Below are 20,756 nucleotides of genomic sequence, written 5' to 3'. Positions count from 1 at the left end.
ACAATTTAATACTGTTTTCAATTGTGTCCCCCTTCTTTCCTGAGTGCGTGCTGGGATATGGTTCCAAGGGCCCATTCCTCAAGTTAATGTTCCAGCAAGGTGAAAGTCAACAAACTATTTGACCACAAAGGGCATCACAGCCAAGCCCAATCCTGCCCCTATCTGTCATCCAAAAGTGTTTACCATCCAGCAGGTATAACACAATAGTGACTAGAAGCAGGAACATTGGTTTATTTACATCTTGGGGCTAATGATAGTATCCCCTCTGCTGTTAGATTAAATAATTTAGCACAGACACAATCAAATCTATGAATTCCTGGTCTGTATAGCTTAGTGTTATATTTTGCAATGCATCGGAGGAGCTCAGTTGTGAAATATTTTAGTGGACTCCAGATGTAAACTCACATACAATCCTGATTCCAGCAAAGAATGTGAGCAAATCAAACCACCTCTTATTCACTCCCCATTCTTTACAATTCCTGAAACAAACATGAAATGTTTCCAATTTGCAATGGTCTGATCACTTTTAACAGAGAAAGATTTTGCTAAAATGGCTTCAGATCAGGACCAACTAATGGTCACTCTTAACATTTACAAAATAGTTCTTTGTGTGTTCTGCAGAATTCCAAATAGAATATTTATTTGCAAATTAATTCTGTTATTAGGGTTAGACCGTAAACTGGGGGGGAAAAAAAGCTAGACTGGGTGGGAGAAAGAATGAACAGCTTGGTTGGCAAGGAGAAGAAATACAGTCACTGTATAGGTACACCGCGCGCGATCAAGTTATTTAATCAATTGCAGCACAGAGGAACAAGTAAAGTAGGATTGTACTCCCAATTTCTCCTTTCCTAAAGATGTTGAATTTTACTGTGGTACAATTTAATAAGTGCGACAGTTGTTACTTCACCATTCTTCATGGGCAAGAGTGCAGGGTGTTGAATGTGAAAGACATCACAGATCCGGTCTCCACCAAACTCCACACACTTGTCCAGACTGGATTTTGAAACAGGCAGATTTTCTAATCGGGTTAGTGGACAGCATCCAAGCAGGAACCACAACCTCCCTGCCCCCCAACTCAAATTACTGAGGCAAGATTTGGTAAGCCAATTATTGCCCTGGCAGAAATCAATTAGCACAGGGGACTAAGATAATAACTGGAGCCTTCCTAGGCTCCATGTCTTTGTGTGATGCTCTCACCCTCCAACAATCTGGAGAGCTCAAACTCAAGTTATTTAAAATTTTATCCCAACTTATTTGCTCCTCCGTGCTTGGTTTCATTGTACATCTCTTAAGACCGTGGGTAAAGGACAGATGGTATCCCCCATGGTCGAACTCTGCAAATAGAAGAAATACAGTAGCCACAGTGTTCGTCACCTCGCCAAACACAAATTCCTCGAGAGATTAAGCAACAATTTTCATCAATGTACATGTCAAGATGAATATATTACATTCAGAAAAACACACTTACCCAAGTAGTTTCCTCTTGCGAAGAATTGGGTTATTAACAGAGTTTAGAGGTTTAAGGCTCACTTTCAGATCCTGAATTCTCATACTGGCCAGTTGCTCTGCATGGGCCTGCTGGATCCCAGCAACCATTGCCTGTAATACATAGTTTCACCATCAGTAAGTTGCATTACAAAACAACAAATCACCAGCAGATGGACTATTACACCCTGCAAACACGTTCACAGAGAGCTTATTTTAATCAGGGCTGAAGAATCACATGTGCAAACTCAGGCCTTTGTTAATGCTTTTAAAATATCAGTAAATTCCAATTTTAAGTGTCCTTTTTTTTTCCAGAGTGGCTGTGTTTTAAAGGGTTTTTCTTTCGATTTAAAGTGCAGTGTTCCCAGTTTTAATGGGTGTGAGCAGTATTTTTAGCGTGATCAATGCCTGGGTCAGTGTCTCCGGCAGCTCCCCCTTCTCCAACGCCTCACTAAACATCCCCAGAAAGTGCAGTGTCAACTCCATCGTGAACTCTATATAGAATTCCGCCGGGTAGCCGCTTGGCCCCGAGGTCTTCCCAGACTTTAAAAAAAAATCTTTATTGTCACAAGTAGGCTGCAATGAAGTTACTGTGAAAAAGCCCCTAGTCGCCACATTCCATTGCATGTTCGGGTACACAGAGGGAGAATTCAGAATATCCAATTCACCTAACAGCACGTCTTTCGGGATTTGTGGGATGAAACTGGAGCATCCGGAGGAAACCCACACTGACACGGGGAGATGCACAGACAGTAACCCAAGCTGGGAATCGAATCTGGGACCCTAGCGCTATGAAGCAACAGTGATAACCACTGCTACCATGACATCTTCATCCTCCTTATGCTATCCATCACCTTCCTCAGCCCTATCGGTTCCTCCAGCGCCTTCCTCCTCTCTTCATCCAGCCTTGGGAGCTCCAGCTCATCCAAAACCTGCCCCATATCCCCTACCTCACCACTCCCCTCGGCCCTGTACAGCTTCTCGTAATACTTCCTAAACACCTCATTAATCTTCCCCGGCTCCGATTCTACCTTCCCTGTCCTCACAAATGTCTGGACATACCCCCGTAGCTGGTGGGCCAGCATACGGCTCGCCTTCTCTCCATATTCATATTGCATCCTCCTCAGCCTCTGTAGCTGTCCCACTGCCTTCCCCATCGTCAACTTGTCAAACTGCCCCGTAACCTTTTTCTCTCCACCAACCCCTCCTTGGTGGTTGCTCTCAAATACTTCCTGTCCACCTCGACTATCTCGTCGAACAACCGTCCATACTACCCCTTCACCCCCTGTGCGCGTTGAACGAGATAACCGCCTTCAACAACATGGCCGACACCTCCGCATTCTGATTCAGCTCCACATAATCGCTGATCACCGACCGCACCTTGTCACAGAACCCCTTGTCCGCCAAATGCCCTGAATCCAATGAATCCTCCATCCTGGCCTCTGCTCCTGCCTTGAGCTAAGTCTAACCTCCAACCAGTGTGACGCATGATCTGAGATTCCCACGCACTCCACTCCCACCAAACCCACTCGGCTCACTACAAAAACGTCAATTCTGGAGTATACCTTGTACACGTGCGAGAAGAAGGAGTACTTCCTCTCCCTGGGTTCCTAAACCTCCATGGATCCACCATTCCCATACGTTCCATAAACCTTCGCCATCCTCCACCTTCCCACTGACTTGGGGCTCGACCTATCCACCTTTGGTTGCAGCACGCAGTTAAAATCACCTCCCATAATCAAATGGTGCGTGTCTAAATCCAGAATAATTCCCAGCAACCTCTTCACATCGTCCCAATTCGCCGCATATACATTCACTAGCACCACCGGCGTCCCTTCGAACTATCACATATCTCCCACCCAGATACAACACTTCCTTGGCCCCTACAAACCTTGTCCTTTTGCTCAGCAACTTGGCCACCCTCCGCGAGTGAAATATCTGATCCACCCATCATTTTCTCAACCAGACCTGATCCTTCACCTGGAGATGCGTCTCCTGCAGAAAGACCACCCCTGCCTTCAAACTCAAGTACGTTGTGGTAAAGCCAGGGGAATCCAATGAGCTTCTTAAAAGTCCTTTATTTCAGCAACAGCACATACATGCACAGGGCCCGGTTACCTTTCACCGGGTCCTCATTCCTTTTTAGCTGGCTCTACAGCTGCCGGCCTTTTATGCTAGTGCTGGGTTAACTCAGTCCAATTTAATACGGGGAACAATCATCCCCAGCTGGATGAGTCCTGAGTAGATTATTACACCCCTCACCCCCCCAAAGTCCGAAACCCCTCCCAAGGACGACCATTTAGAAGCAGTGGATAGGAGAGGACCACACAGGTGCAAACACCACAGTGACCAGACAACAAACCTAAAAAAAACCAATTGGTTCGGATAAGGCGCTACCGAATGGGGAAGCAGGACGGGCAGGCGTGTACTCCACCAAGCATCTCTTGGATCTTAATTCTGAATAACATTGATTCCAAGGGAAGCCATGCAAGAACCACTTTTAGTGAGTACGCCCTGTAGAGATTATGAATCAATCTGACATTGGACTTCACAAACACACAAGAAAAGACTGAAAATTCTCAATGTAAAACATATCTCCTCAGATTTAATCAATGCTTTGAAAAAGGAAAAGTAGGAATGATACTAACTCTCCATAGTATATCACAAGGAAAGCAATGAAGTCACTGCAATTGTGTAGTAAAGTGTTAACTACTCGCAGTGACTTAAGTTAGCAATAGTTACAGAGGATTCACCTTATCCATCATCATTTGGGAAGATGGGAGGATGTTATCTAAAGCCTCGGTGGAGTTCAGCCAGGGATGATCCAGCACCCCTTCAATATTGAGTCGTTCCTCCGGCTTCACCTTCAGCAATCTGTAGGAAAGAACAATTTAATCAAACTGGAGCTTGGAAAAGAAAGAGGTCCATATATTATTTATATCCATTAATAGAGAAAGAGATCCTAATTCCAACTATTAAACAACTGAGCAACATTTATACATACAGTTATGCACCTTGTAATAAAATGCAACGTCCACCAATATCTTCTCTGGATGTCCAGCTTTACACATCTGATCATCTGATGAATTATTCCACAAAGGCTTCAGCACTACCACAGACTCATCCTACTACACAACAGCGACCCAGCTACTCAACTCACTTTCTCACAATGTCCTTTGCCATCTCGGAAATCTGACTCCACTCTTCCTCTGGGAATTCAAAACTTCCTGTCATGATCTTTTTCCGCATGTCCTTCGGGATAGTCCGGCTGTGGTGTTTGGAATAAAACGGTGGATATCCACATAGCATCACGTAAATTATTACACCCAGCGACCACAGGTCACAGCTCTGGGATAATAAACAATAAAAAAAAATAAGGCTTTTTAGGTATAAAAAGATATCTCAAAATAGAAATAGGATGTTATCTTGGAATCTAATTTAAATTTGTCTTGCATCAATCTCCATTCCACCCCCAACCCCCTACATCACTTGCGGAGGAGAATGGATAGCCTGCTTCCAGCTCTCAAATTTTGGCCGGGATATGAAGAATGCATTCCAGAGAGGTTTTTACTACTTCTCCAAAGAATAGGTCCTCTTCTTCATTCAGTATCATCTTCAGTCTCTGGAGCGAGATCAGAACTCATTCATTTGGAAGGGGAAATCATGGCAGCAACTTAGTTTTGTTGGTATTTATGCTGTGTCACGAGGCTACCTCAGAACATCACTGGCAGATGTCAGATACATAATTGGTCCAATTGTCACAAATTACAAACGAGGGCTGCAGTACAACTTTTTACTGGGAGTGCGTAAAAGCATGTTTCAAAATCTGAATGTTTGCGATGCCAAAGCACCGAGTGTCACAGAACTTTGAGGGAGAAAATACAGAACATGGGATGAAAGAAACAGGAGGACAGAAGGAAACTCAAGCAAGTAACATCTAACTTCAGATCCAATTAGAACAGCAAGGATTCACAGTTTCATCGTGGTTCATAGTCACTTTGCTAAGGTGCAGTAAAAGCACCACATTAACTCTCAAGATCATGAACTGTAAAGAAAAATAATTTGCATTTATGCACAGCCCTTCACAACATCAGGTACGCCAAAGTACTTGGGTCCCCCAACCAGTAATGCAAAAATAATCAGATTTTAAATTTTTTATTTTATTTTTTAAAAGTGATTTTTGGTCTTGGAAAGAACATTGGCTTAGACATCAGAGTGGGGAGGTCGGTGGGATTTGGGGGCAGTGAGTTCTCCAGCTCCTCTTGAAATAGCGTTATGCAATCTTTTACATCCACCTGAGGAGGCGTAGAGGACCTGTGTAAAAGTCTCATCAGAAACACAACACCTCCAGCAGTGAAGCACTCCTTCAATATTGCACTGGCGTGTCATTCTGGATTTTGTGCTCATGTCTTGAAGTGGAATCTGAACCCACAGCTTTCTGACCCGAGGAAAGTGTGCTATCAGCTGAGCCATAGCTTGACGACAAGTCAATGAGGGAATTTAGCAATAATTTACCAAATTTAGCATAATTCCTGCAAAAATTTAACTCACAAAACCACCACGCCAGTTCTATATTTAGTATAAGTAATAGCCAATAAGGTGGTCATCGCCTCACATATACTGGTATACAAAATAAAAACATGATTACTTTAAAACCCAGATACTTTAGACAATTGTATCTTTTTAATTGCGCATGTCAATTTGGGACCCTCAAAGGGCAGCACGGTGGCGCAGTGGTCAGCATTGCTGCCTCACGGCGCTGAGGTCCCAGGTTCGATCCTGGCTCACTGTCCATGTGGAGACATTCACCCCGTGTCTGCGTGGGTTTTGCCCCCACAACACAAAGATGTGCAGGGTAGGTGGATTGGTCACACTAAGTTGCCACTTAATTGGAAAAAAAAATTGGGTACTCTAAAATTTATTTTAAAAAAAATAAAAAATTTGGGACCCTCACATCACTGAACTTTCTCAAGTCAACTTTCACCAGTGTTACTGGCAGATGGCATTTAAAGAACAGAAAATGGAAGGAAGCTTCAGGAAAACATCAATAGTTTACCCAACTGCTATTTCTACAAGATACCTCCCATTATAGCATAGGACTTTGTTCACCAGAGAGATAACCAATACTGTATATCACAGTTAATTTAAACAGTTAAAGTGAAAATATTCAAAAATATATATGTTTTTAAAATTAACGTACCCAATTCTTTATTTCCTCCCAATTAAGGGCCAATTTAGCATGATCAATCCACCGGCATCTTTGGGTTGTGGGGGGTGAGACCCATGCAGAAATAATGTGCAGACTCCACATGGACAGTGACCTGGGGCCGCGATCGAACCCGGGTCCTCAGCACCGTGAGGCAGTAGTGCTACCACTGCGCCACCATGCCACAATAGTCAAAAATATAACTGAAGGAAAGGAGGTGAGGAGAACAATATCTTCCAGTACTGATGCAAGGATTTAAAATAAATCAGAACTGGTTTTGTAAAAGAACATTTTGCATGTTTCAAGATTGGAAGAGGTGTGTCGTTAAATTTTTCTTTCTTTTTTCAAAAAATAAATTTAGAGTACTCAATTCATTTTTCCAATTAAGCGGAATTTAGCGTGGCCAATCCATGCACCCCGCACACCTTTGGGTTTTGGGGGCGAAACCCTCGTAAACACAGGGAGAATATGCAAACTCCACACGTACAGTGACCCAGAGCCAGGATCAAGCCTGGGACCTCGAATCCGTGAGGCAGCAGTACTAACCACTGTGCTACCGTGCTGCCCCCAAGAGGTGTCATTACCAACGACATCATGCGTTAAATAAAAAATTCTACATTTTTGAATGACTCAAAGATCCACCGCACTCCTGTTTTACACCATAGATGACAGCCCTGTGGGAAGGCTTTAATAACATTCTTTTTATTTGCCTTGAATAATTTAGATCTAAATATCGATGTCCTGATGATGATCATATATAATTTACAGTGCAGGAGGCCATTCGACCCATTGAGTCTGCACCGGCTCTTGGAAAGAGCACCCTACCGAGCCCCACACCATCCTATCCCCATAACCCAGTTACCCCACTCAACCAACCCTAAATGCAATTTTTGGACACTAAGGACAATTTTAGCATGGCCAATCCACCCTGCATGTCTTTTGACTGTGGGAGGAAACCGGAGCACCCAGAGGAAACCCACGCACACACGGAGAGAATGTGCAGACTCTGCACAGACAGTGACCCAAGCCGGTAATCGAACCTGGGACCCTGGCACTGTGAAGCAATTATGCTAACCACTATGCTACCGTGCTGCCCGTCAATGATGTTTCAGACATTCATAAAAAGCACTGGATGGGAAATAGTAGACTGAAGAATTAAATACTGCAGAGATTAGCTGATTCTAAAAAAAGGTAAAATAGATCCTTCTTGCTGAATCACTTTTTAAATTAAAAACAGCCGTAGCTCTTCAGGACCACATACCATTGAATAGCAATACCTACTCCCAGGATATTTGTAGAGACATAGTGTAGACATGTGCTAGTTGTAAGCAGCCATATCTCATCATGCCTCACCCATTTTCCCTGTCCCAGTAATCATGTTTCTTCTGTGGAGGAGGGATTGGGAGAGAAAGAGCATCTTCGTTGTTGAATACCCTCAGCTACTAACCCTGGCATAATCACAGTCATCGTGGAATAACAAACAAACTAATATTCTTCTCTATTTTAGGTGGTGGGAGTTGGTGCGGGGGTAAGCAACAAATGGCAATATTAATACATCATTGTGCAACACTACATCATTTTACATTGAATCTTCCTCAAATACACATTGCATACTGTAGCAGAGAAGAAGCATTCAATTGAGATGAAGACTTCTTTATTACTATAACTGAGCCAACCCATTCTGCTGGCTGAGAGCTGGTCCTGCCAGTAACGCTCCACTTACCAAGTCATAAAGTTTTTCTCAAGACCCGGATTCAAATTCCACCACAGCAGATGGTGCAATTTGAATTTTAAAAAAAATCTGGAATTAAAAGTCAATGAAACCATTGCCCATTGTCGTAAAAACCCTTCAGGTTTACCAATGTCCTTTAGGGAAAGAAAGTTGATGTTCCTACACGTTCTGGTCTACATGTGACTTTGGACCCACAACTAGGGGTGGGCAATATATTCTGGTCCAGCCAGTGACACCCACACCCCATGAACAAATGTTTGACTTTTGACGACAGTGCTAGATAATACTCTAAATTGTGATTAAAGGTTGGCTACCTTGTTGTATGTGTAGGGAGTGGGTGAGGTAGGTATGATTCCAGATTTCTCTTTCTGGTGTCTCCTCTGGGCTTCCAGTACCTTGACAGAAAGAAAAAGATGACATGGAGAAACCAAAGCGCCATAATTTTGCACACCATGCTAATTACTTCAATTTAACAAACATAAGAACATAAGAACTAGGAGCAGGAGTAGGCCATCTGGCCCCTCAAGCCTGCTCCGCCATTCAATTAGATCATGGCTGATCTTTTGTGGACTCAGCTCCACTTTCCAGCCCGAACACCATAACCCTTAATCCCTTTATTCTTCAAAAAACTATCTATCTTTACCTTAAAAACATGTAATGAAGGAGCCTCAACTGCTTCACTGGGCAAGGAATTCCATAGATTCACAACCCTTTGGGTGAAGAAGTTCCTCCTAAACTCAGTCCTAAATCTACTTCCCCTTATTTTGAGGCTATGTCCCCTAGTTCTGCTGTCACCCGCCAGTGGAAACAACTTGCCCACATCTATCCTATCTATTCCCTTCATAATTTTAAATGTTTCTATAAGATCCCCGCTCATCCTTCTAAATTCCAACGAGTACAGTCCCAGTCTACTGAACCTCTCCTCATAATCCAACCCCTTCAGCTCTGGGATTAACCTAGTGAATCTCCTCTGCACACCCTCCAGCGCCAGTACGTCCTTTCTCAAGTAAGGACACCAAAACTGAACACAATACTCCAGGTGTGGCCGCACTAACACCTTATACAATTGCAACATAACCTCCCTAATGTTAAACTCCATCCCTCTAGCAATGAAGGACAAAATTCCATTTGCCTTCTTAATCACCTGTTGCACTTGTAAACCAACCTTCTGTGACTCATGCACTAGCACACCCAAGTCTCTCTGAACAGCGGCATGCTTTAATATTTTATCGTTTAAATAATAATCCCGTTTGCTGTTATTCCTACCAAAATGGATAACCTCACATTTGTCAACATGAATTAATATTCTGCTTCTTATTAACTGATCACAAAAGAGTGAATGAATTCAGAACTTAAAATATAGAGGAAGCCCTGGATAACATTTTCCAAGAGACTGAGGGAGGGAAATGGATTAAATAGTCAAATCTACAGGCGGCACAGTGGTTAGCACTTCTGCCTCACAGTGCTGAGGACCTGCGTTCAATCCCAGCCCCGGGTCGCTGTCCATGTGGAGTTTGCACATTCTCCCAATGTTTGCATGGGTCTCACCCCACAACCCCAAACCTAAGACATAGGAGCAGAATTAGGCCACTCGGCCCATCAAGTCTGATCCGCCATTCAATCATGGCTGATATTTTCTCATCCCCATTCTCCTGCCTTCTCCCCATAACCCTCGATCCATTTATTAATCAAGAGGATGTGCAGGGTAGGTGGATTGGCTGCCCCTTAATTGGGAAAAAGAATTGGGCACATTAAACAAAAAAAAAAGAAACTGAAATCTGCAAAAGTATTGCAACTGACACATGACCCCAGGGCACAGAGGATTTATCAAGGATGTTGGAACATTTTTGACATGTCTATCAGTGTCAGTGTTCTGTTCTGACTGATTCCAATTTACCACGATGGAAACATTTCCTCACTTGGTCCATTGCCTCAGGTTCAATAGCACAAAATAGTTTTCAAATTCTCTCAGTTGCCATGTTCTTTTGTCATATATGCTAGCAAACAAGAGGAGCTCTGAATTTTAATTCCCTGTAATTGCTTAACCATGCCCTTCCTTGCTCTGGACCCTTGATCTTCAATTATCCTATCCTCTCTAATCTAAACCAATTCTTTAATTTTGTCGTCTTGTTGAAACTTTTAAGATGCACCACCTCACTAACCACAGTACCCTATATTATATGATGGGGACAGGAAACGGTCCTCGTTCTGTTAAAAGGAGCAAGCTAACCAGCTGCAAACAGAAGTATGCTTTTTTCCAATTAAAGGGTATCTTTGTGTGACCAATCCACCTACCCAGCACATGTTTGGGTTGTGGGGGTGAAACCCACGCAGACACGAGGAGAATGTGCAAACTCCACACGGACAGTGACCCGAAACCTTTGCGGGGAGAAGTGAAGAAAGCAGCCAACAGTTTGTGGCTTGTGAGGCAAAGGTACTCCTTTGGAGCAGCAGTGCTCTGCTTTGTGCAGCCGAAGAACTAAAGCTGTGCTTGTAAGTCGGTGTTGGAGTACAGACTCAGGACCCAGTGGAACATAATCACAAGAGAAGAGATTTAAACCCTGCGAGGTGCGCCATTGTTGATGCCGTCAGAGTTGGAGTAACTTTTTTTTTTAAATTTAGAGTACCCAATGAATTTTTTCCAATTAAGGGGCAATTTAGCGTGGCCAATCCACCTATCCTGCACATCTTTGGGTTGTGGAGGTAAAACCAAGCAAACACGTGGAGAACGTGCAAACTTCACACGGACAGTGACGCAGAGCCGGTATCGAACCTGGAACCTCGGTGCGGTGAGGCTGCAGTGCTAACCCACTCCACCACCTTGCTGCCCCAAGTTGGAGCAACTTTACTTCAAGGTTTGATTTGATTTATTATTGTCACATGTAATAGTATACAGTTAAAAGTATAGTTTCTTGCATGCTGTACAAACAATGCATACCGTACATAGGGAAGGAAGGAGAGACTGTAGAATATAATATTACAGTTATAGCAAGGTGTAGAGAAAAGATCAACTTAATACGAGGTAGGTCCATTCAAAAGTCTGATGGTAGTAGGGAAGAAGCTGTTCTTGAGTCGGTTGGTACGTGACCTCAAACTTTGGTATCTTTTTCCTGACGGAAGAAGGTGGAAGAGAGTATGTCTGGGATGCGTAGGGTCCTTAATTATGCTGGCTGCCTTTCTGAGATTGCGGGAATTATAGATAAGAGTCAATGGATGGGAGGCTGGTTTGCGTGATGGACTGGGCTACATTCACGACCTTTTGTAGTTTCCTTCAGTCTTGGACAGAGCAAGCTCCATACCAAGCTGTGATACAACCAGAAAGAATGCTTTCTATGGTGCATCTGTAGAAGTTGGTGAGGGTCGTAGCTGACATGCCAAATTTCCTCAGTCTTCTGAGAAAGTAGAGTCATTGGGCTTTCTTAACTATAGCGTCGGCATGGGGGGACCAAAACAGGCTGTTGGTGATCTGTACACCTAAAAACTTGAAGCTCTCGACCCTTCCTACTTCGTTCCCATTGATGTAGACAGGGGCAAGTTCCCCACTATGCTTCCTGAAGTCGATGACAATCTCCTTCAAGATTGTTGACATTGAGGGACAGATTGTCATCGCACCAGTTCACCAGATTCTCTATCTCATTCCTGTACTCTGTCTCATCATTGTTTGAAATCCGACCCACTACGGTTGTGTCATCAGCAAATCTGAAAATCAAGTTGGAGGGGAATTTGGCCACACAGTCATAGGTGTATAAGGAGTATAGTAGGGGGCTGAGCACAGCCTTGTGGGGCACCGGTGTTGAGGATGATTGTGGAGGAGGTGTTGTTGCCTATCTTTACTGATTGTTGCCTGTGGGTTAGAAAGTTCAGGATCCAGTCGCAGAGGGAGGAGCCGAGGCAAAGGAGTTTGAAGATGAGTTTCGTAGGAATAATGGTGTTGAAGGCTGAGCTGGAGTCGATAAATAGGAGTCTGACATAGGTGTCTTTGTTATCTAGGTGTTCCAGGGTAGAGTGCAGGGCCATGGAGATGGCACCTGCTGTGGATCTGTTGCAGCGGTAGGCGAACTGCAGTGGATCAAGGCAATCCGGGAGGTTGGAGTTGATTCGTGCCATGACTAACCTTTCGAAGCATTTCATGATGATGGATGTCAGAGCCACTGGACGATAGTCATTAAGGCATGCTGCTTGACTTTTTTTTGGTACAGGGATGATGGTCGTCTTCTTGAAGCAGATAGGGACCTCAGATTGCTGTAAAGAGAGGTTGAAGATGTCTGCAAATACCCCCGCCAGCTGATCCGCGCAAGGCCCGAGTGCTCGTCCGGATACCCCATCCGGGCCAGTGGCTTTCCATGGGTTGACCTTCGAGAAGGCTGCTCTGATGTCTGCAGTGGTGATCTCAGATAAAGGTTCATCCGCAGCTTCTGGGGTGGAGGGCTCGCTCTCGCTGACCTCTTGCTCAAAGCGGGCATAGAATACGCTGAGCTCATCAGGGAGGGGTGTGTTGGAGCCGACGATTTTACATGCCTTCATCTTGTAGCCCGTTATGTCTTGCAGACCTTGTCATAGACGGCGGGGATCCATGTGGCTAGCCTGGGACTCGAGCTTGGTCCGGTGCGGTCTTTTGGCACTTTGATGGATTTCTTTAGGTCATATTTGGCTTTCTTGTTGAGGTCAGGGTCGCCTGACTTGAACGCCTCAGACTTAGACTTCAGCAAACAGTGAATATCCCTGTTCATCCAGGGTTTCCGGTTGGGAAACACGCGGATTTGCTTCTTTGGCACACAGTCTTCTACACACTTACTAATGAAGTCAGTTACTGTAGTGGCGTACTCGTTCAGGTTGGTCGCAGAGATTTTAAATACTGACCAGTCCACTGACTCTAAGCAGTCTCATAGGAGATCATCCGATTCCTCAGACCAACCATGCACGACTTTCTTTGACGGATTCTCCTGCTTCAGTTTTTGCTTATTAGCCGGGAGCTTTGAAGATGAAGTCTGGAATCTCTGAGAGAGGTAGGGTTTCAGTGGGTTTGGCTGAGTCAGTGTTACTGACACAGGTATGTTGAGAAATCCATTGACTGGGTCTTGGTCGCTTCTGCCATTTGGTGTTGTGTGAGGTGTTTGGCCACAGTTCATGTTAATTCTCATGTATTTCATACCCATGATAGATATTGTAAATTGTTTTATCTTTCTGATTTTGGTACAATAAAGTTTCATTTTGTTTGTTCAAAACCCGTAGAATCTTGTGCATTTCTTCAATTATTGGTCCCTAACCAAGTTTTACTTACAATTTGGGGGTCTGGCCTAGGATCATAACATAAAATTGGTGACAAAGACAAGTGCTGGTACTTGTTAAAGTTGATAAGATGTCCACAGTGAATTTTATTAAACAGATTGGCTTTGTCAATTGCTAGGACTTTTCTGGAGGGAAAGATTTATCTCGAGTGATTTGCAACAATTAAGCAAGGCTAGGTTAATCGTATTAGCGGGTGAGTTAGAGTTAAAGGTAGGGGCTAAGAAAGCAGAAACAGTCGAGTAATAGCACGCTATCTGGGATCAGAAGGAAAAGTTAATCCAGATAGAATTCAGTTTGAGTAAGCTCAAGTGAAAGAGTGTAGAGTGTTTAGTACTTTAGATAAGGAATAAATCCAACTCCGAGCTTTGATATAACTAACAGTCTTTCCCTAATGCCTAAAATCCCTGATGTAAGAGTTCAGAAATACTTTATCTCATTTGAAAGGGTGGCTACATAGTTGAACTGGCCACAGGACACATGGTCTTGCATTTTGCAAAGTGTTTTGGTTGGGAAAGCTATGGTTGAGTATTCCAGATTTCAGGAAGAAGAACAATCTTCAGATTATGAGATAGTTAAAAGTGCACTTAATGTTTGCAAGGTAGTCCCTACACTGGCCAAATCATTACACAATATAAAATCCCTGATGTAAGAGTTCAGAAATACTTTATCTCATTTGAGATCAGTTGAATTTTCAGATTTTAAAGAAAAGACAACTGAAACGTCTACAGAATTTGTTTGGGAGAAAGAAATGTGGGACCAGTGGTTTTGATCTCTGAAGTTAGAACAAACGTTTTATAAATGTCAGGGAGCTAGGGGCAGTTAAGTGGCACAGTGGTTAGCACTGCTGCATCACGGTACCGAGAACCTAGGTCAATGTCCTTGTGTAGTTTCTCCACATTCTCCACGTGTCTGTTTGGGTCTCACCCCTACAACCAAAAAGATGTGCAGGATAAGTGAATTGGTCACACTAAATTGCCCCTTAATTGGAAAAAAAGAATTGGGTACCCTAATATTTTTTTTAATGAATGTGAGGGAGCTAAAGATATTGGAAGAATTTTGCGATAGCATTCTAATAGCTATTAGGTGACACCTGGAAGACGGTAGGGTTTTAAAAATAAGGGAAGCAGCAGTTCTGGCAGATGGGTATGATATATCACATAGGTAGCAGATCACCATTTGCAAACGCACAGGGAAGCTGGAGGAACAATAGAGTCTAGCTTTAAGGAGAAGGTAGAAGCTGTTCTAGTCAAGAAATGTTATGGTGTAGAGGATAAATGTGATATCAAGAAACCAGTACTTTTTTGCCATGAGAGGGTATCTCAAAGCCAGTTGTTAGCAGCCAAACGGTAAACTGATAGCAGTGGTAGGAATGCTTAAGGAGTCTTCCAAAAAGGCTGCATTAGAAAAGGAAATGGCTGTAAAAACCAAAGCAGTAACACAAATGAAACAGATTTCCTCAAAATATACTGGAAAGAGGAATTTGGTTCAGGATAGTCAAGGGAATTCCTCTGTAATTACTGCTCAAATGAGTAAAGCTACTGGAGGTTTTGTCTTGAAGGAAGAAGTGTTCCCTTACTCCTCCAACAAAACAAGTAAACAATTAATATTTTGAGAAACACAGGGGAAAAAGCAATCATCGATGGTGACTGAAGAAAATTTGCATTCCAGGTGGTGTGAAAGAAAAAGTATTAATAGGGGCTATTAATGGGATTTAAGAACTTGTTAACTAGTGTAAAGTCAACTTACAAAGTGACTTGATAAACAGAATTGTTACTGTGGCAATTGCTCTTAGTTTACCGCTTGAAGGGGTAGAGTGTATATTGTGTAATGATTTGGCCAGTGTAGGCAGTAACATGGTGACGACTGCGTTGCAGGAGGTGCTTGATCATGTTAAGTTCTTAAAATTTACTGTAGCCACACACGAGAAGCTTATTATTGGTAGAATGCAATTGAAGGAAAGTCCGATTAGCTTAATGGACCAACGTCACGCGCAAAAGATGAGTTTTTTGATGAAGAATAAAAAATGGATGAGAACACTTAAGCATCAGTCAAAGGGAAAGGAATTGCTGATGAATCAGGGCAACTGGTTGAATGCAAAATTAAAAACCAAAACGGATGAACTGTTGGAATATCATCATGAAAAAAGCAACGGGATTCTTGAACTTCAATACGATCTGGAAAACAAAAATAAGGAGATGGGCAGGATGTAAGAGCAGATGCAGACTTTAAAAGCACACAAGGAAAATTCTAAGAAACATAACTGAAGATCTAATGAGTGACTTGGAACAATCTAAGGAGGATAAGTAACCATGGAAAAAGATTCCAAAAGGAATTGAATGCCTATGTGAAAGTGCTCAGCTTGTGTAAGGGTTCCGCAGATAAGTCTGAAGCCAAAGTAATAGAATTCACCAGAATAGTTAATGAAAATATTAATAAGCTTGAAAAAGAATTGGAAAATGAGAGCAGACAAGTATATGGATAAAACGGTGAAAGAAATGAAGATGAAGGTCCCATTTTTCAAGTCTCAACAGGAAGAATATGAACCTGTGCAGAAGACTGCAGACTCTCTCCTGAGAAACTAGAAATTGACTTGATTAAAGAGAGGAAAAAACATCTTAGTGCAAGTTTATCCATCAGGCATCGATCAAAAGAACGAAGCAACAAAATCTGTCATGGGGAAGTGAGTGAGGAATATCATTTTGAAGCTGGTTGTCAATCAGATATACATTGTTTTCGTAGCAAACTTAAAGGACCCTTTGAAGGAATGTTTCTATTAACGGGGAAGCAAGTAAGAAAATAAGTCCATGTTCTGTGTTAAAATTGAGAAACCTATGCGAAAGTTATTTGTAGCATATACATGTCTAATACGCTTCCATGTGTGAAGAGGGGAAGACCACCAGAATATCGTTTTGCAGTCGCACCAACAAGGTTGAAAGCTCTCGTACAAACTGGTCATGGATGATAGATTATATGGATTATAGCCATATATCATGTGTTGGTCCTTTATTCAGAGTTTAAAGAAAGGGTGGAGGAGATTTGGAGTTATAATTCTGTGTTGTTTAAATTTCGCTAATCTGACGTGTTATGTGTACTGGCTTTTGTTTTGGCTAAACCTTGGTACTTTTATAATAGGAGATGCGGAATTGTGCCACAAATGAAAAGATTATTTGTATAGTACGCAATAAACTATTTGTTTGATGTCTGTAATTAGATTTGGATTAGATTTGTCACATGTACCACGGTACAGTGAAAAAGTATTGTTCTGCATATAGTCTAGACAGGTCGTTCCATACATGAAAAAGCATAGGACATAAATAAATACACAATGCAAATGCATAGGCACCTGGTGAGCATACGGAGTGTAGTACTACTCAGTACAGAAGATTTGTGAAGAGATCAGTTCAGTCCATAAGAGGGTTATTCACGAGTCTGGTAACAGTGGGGAGGAAGCTGTTTTTGAACCCGTTAGTTCGTGTTCTCAGACTTTTGTATCTCCTGCCCGATGGAAGAGAGAATAACCCAGGTGGGATTATGCTGTCCGCTGCCTTGATGTGTAGGCAGAGTCAATGGATGGGGGGGGGGGGGGCGCGAGTTCACGTGATAGACTGCTTAATGCAGTGAGATCGGAGTTAATATGGACATGCTGAATTTCCTTAGTTTCCTGAGGAAGTATAGGCGCTGTTGTGCTTTCATGGTCGTAGTGTCGACATGGGTAGACCAGGACAGATTGTTGGTGATGTGTACACCTAGGAATTTGAAGCTGTCAACCATCTCCAGCTCGGCACCATTGATACAAACAGGGGTGTGTACGATACTTCACTTCCTGAAGTCAATGACCAGATCCTTAGTTTTGTTGACGTTGAGTGAGAGATTGTTGTTGTTGCACCATGCCACTAGGTTCTCTATCTCCTTCCTGTACTCGGACACATCGCTATTCAAGATCTGACCCATTATGGCCGTGTCATCAGCAAACTTGGAGATGGAGTTAGAGCCAAGTTTTTTCACAGTCATGTGTGTATAGGGAGTATGGTAGGGGGATAAGTACACAGCCTTGCGGAGCCCCAGTATTGAGGACTATTGTGGAAGAGGTGCTGTTCTTTATCCTTACTGATTGTGGTCTATGGGTTAGGAAGTCGAGGATCCAGTAGCAGAGGAAGGAGCCAAGTCCTAAGTTTTGGAGTTTTGATATGAGCTTGGCTGGGATTATGGTGTTTTAGGCAGAGCTGTAGTCAACGAATAGGAGTGACATAGAAGTTCTTGTTGTCAAGATATTCCAGGGATGACTGGAGGGCCAGGGAGATGGCGTCTGCTGTGGACCAGTTGTGGCAGTATGCGAATTGCAGTGGATCTCAAGGCATTCTGGGAGTATGGAGTTGATGAGTCTCAGGACCAACCTCTAAAGCACTTCATAATGACAGATGTCAAAGCCACTGGAAGGTAGTCGTTGAGACACGTTGCCTAGTTCTTCTTTGGCACCGGTATGATGATCGTCTTCTTGAAGCAGGTGGGAACCTCGGAACGGAGTAGGGACAGGTTGAAGATGTCAGCGAACACACCCACCAGTTGGTTCACGCAGGATCTTAGTGTACACCAGGGACTCCGTCAGGACCCGTTGCTTTCAGAGGGTTCTCTTTCAAGAAGGCCAATCTGACTTCAGACTCTGTGATGGTAGGTATGGGTGTGTTTGAGGTTGCTGAGGCAGTTGACAACGGTTTGATGGTTTCCTGCTTTTTAGCCGTTGTGTTGCTTAAGCCTTGCCACAACTGACGAGAGTCCGTGTTGTTAGTCTGTGACTCTAGTTTAGTCTGGTATTGTCTCTTGGCATCTCTGATGGCTTTGCCGAGATCGTACCTTCATTTCTTATACAGGTCAGGGTTGTCTGTCTTGAACGCCTCAGATCTGGCCTTCAGTAGGGAGTAAATCTCTCTATGCTTTCCGATTGGGGAACATATGTACTACCTTCTTTGGCACGTAATCTTCTACCCACTTGCTGATGAATGCTGTGACGGGGTGGCATGCTCGTTTAGGTTGGCCGCTGAGTTCCTGAATATGGACCAGTCCACTGACTCCAAACACTCGCGTAGGAGCTCTTCTGTTGCTTCAGACCAGCATTCCACAAACTTTTTAACTGGATTCTTAAGTTTCTGCTTGTATGCTGGGAGGAGGAGAACAGTCTCATGGTCCAATTTTCTGAAGTGCGGTTAGGGGACGGATCAGTAGGCGCCCTTGATGTTGGTGTTGAATACTTGATGCAATGGTGAAGATTTCTTGTGAATAAATTGTACCGTCTTTCACTGTAGTGAAGGTTTCTTTTGAGAACGGAGGTCAGGAATTTCAATTCCCAGCAGGCCTTTGCAGACCGGCTGCACATGTAGATTTTTATGTGCTTGGCCTCAGCGCGCCAGTGCAAGAAGAAAAGCAGCACAAAAATCTGGGTCAGCAGCCTGGGAGCAGAGGGTCATGAAAGACTAGTGTTCCAAACAGGGGCAGGGAGAGGTCCCACACGAAGAGAGGAAACAGGAAGAGTTTACAAAGAACAGTCCAGAAATGGGATAGGGACAGGAAATGATCCTAGTTTTTTTTTTTTAAAAGGCAGGAGTAGAGAAACAGGCTTCAAAACGGAAAAAGGTCTGCAGGGCTGAGATGTTAAGTGAAGGCGGTAGCCATGGGTTGGTGACTCTGTGCAGTGGGCCGCTGGGGCAAGGGTACTCTTTCGGAGTTTTCTGCTTGATGTAGCTGAAGAGCTGAAGTTGTGCTCGTGAATTGATGCTCAAGTGCAGACTCAGGAATTCAGGGGAACAGAATCTCGGGAAATGAGATTGGATCCTTGTTGATGCAGTCAGAGCTGGAGTGACTTTGAGAGAAGTTCAAGGTTAGATCTTCGAATAACTCATGAGAATCAGTGTTACTGGCATCTGGGTAGATTGTTGAGAAATCCATGGATTATCCCTTAGTCACATTTGCCATTTATTGTGTTCGACCAGAGCTGGCTTGTTAGTTTACATGTACATTTTGCACTTACTCTGAATGTTACAGAGTATAAGATAGATATGACAAATGGTTTTCTCTTTCTGACCTTGTATAGTAACATTTCCAATAAGACCTGGAGTCTTGTGCTTTCTTCACTGAACAAGCATCTAGAATCTCGTCTACTTGAAACAAAACATTATTGGTCCCTAACTGGATCCTACCAACAACTTAAGGGTCTGGCCTAAAATCATAACACACAGATGGGACAATAAGCGAATATTTTCCTATTTTATACATGCAATCCTCATCTTCAAACTACAAAATTAACTTAACCAATGAGATTTGACAGTTTCCATATCATCTGAGCTATTTTGAATGTCACAAGTAATCCAAGTATTTAACTTTTAACAGTAACCACCTTTCAGATTACCTGCCATTATGAGGAGAGCTTTGGTGAATTATCAGGTACATTACCAACTTAGTGTCAAAAAAAGAAACACTTACCTGAGGTGCTACATAATATGGAGTGAACTGTGGAGTCATCAGATCACCGTGGTCGATTTTGGCAAATCCAAAGTCACACAGTTTAACTGGTGCATCCTGCAAGATGCAAGAGTCAGAATATCAAAAGTCAGAAAGGAAAAGGTCAGCCTTATTACAAGACTATTGAGGTTTTCAACACAGTTGATCATTTGCCCACTATGTGCCAACTCTTTGCAAGAGCAGTTAGACACTGATGACTACAGTCCTATTTATTGCATTTTACTTTGCATCCTAATAAATTGCACCTGTCATGTTATCCTATTTAGCTAACCTTTTTCTTCCTGCTGTCTCTTAACAATTCTTCTTGTTGTTTTACCAAACCCTCTACTTTGATATTCCCAGCAAATTTCAAAATCGTTCGCACGCAAACCACATGTTTTATATTGATATACATTTTATAAAACCAAGTTTTATCAAAATAAATAAAAGCTTCTTCAATCTTAGCAACGGCAAATATGACTAACAGATTTTTCAGCCTGTCCAAACATAAAAACTACTTTTCCCTACATAACATACCACAGAGGGCAATGT

The 20,756-nt window shown here is 42.9% G+C and overlaps 1 protein-coding gene across 6 annotated transcripts in view; it reads right to left on the bottom strand.

Annotated features, from left to right (window-relative positions):
- mapkapk5 (MAPK activated protein kinase 5) overlaps positions 1–20,756 on the bottom strand; it is a 114,594-nt gene that overhangs the window by 22,069 nt on the left and 71,769 nt on the right. For all 6 annotated transcript variants that reach the window (XM_038773849.1, XM_038773618.1, XM_038773536.1 and 3 more), the window contains 5 exons: positions 20,187–20,282; positions 8,738–8,818; positions 4,646–4,833; positions 4,239–4,359; positions 1,469–1,599 (listed from right to left, as the gene is read on the bottom strand). In XM_038773849.1, the coding sequence (XP_038629777.1) occupies positions 1,469–1,599; positions 4,239–4,359; positions 4,646–4,833; positions 8,738–8,818; positions 20,187–20,282 (617 nt within the window). The remainder of the gene's footprint in view (positions 1–1,468; positions 1,600–4,238; positions 4,360–4,645; positions 4,834–8,737; positions 8,819–20,186; positions 20,283–20,756) is intronic.

The sequence above is a fragment of the Scyliorhinus canicula genome, chromosome 1 (genome assembly GCF_902713615.1).
Source record: "Scyliorhinus canicula chromosome 1, sScyCan1.1, whole genome shotgun sequence".
NCBI classification, from domain to species: Eukaryota; Metazoa; Chordata; class Chondrichthyes; order Carcharhiniformes; family Scyliorhinidae; genus Scyliorhinus; species Scyliorhinus canicula.
Note: the sequence above shows the minus strand (reverse complement) of the source record. Positions and strands in the feature narration are given on the sequence as shown.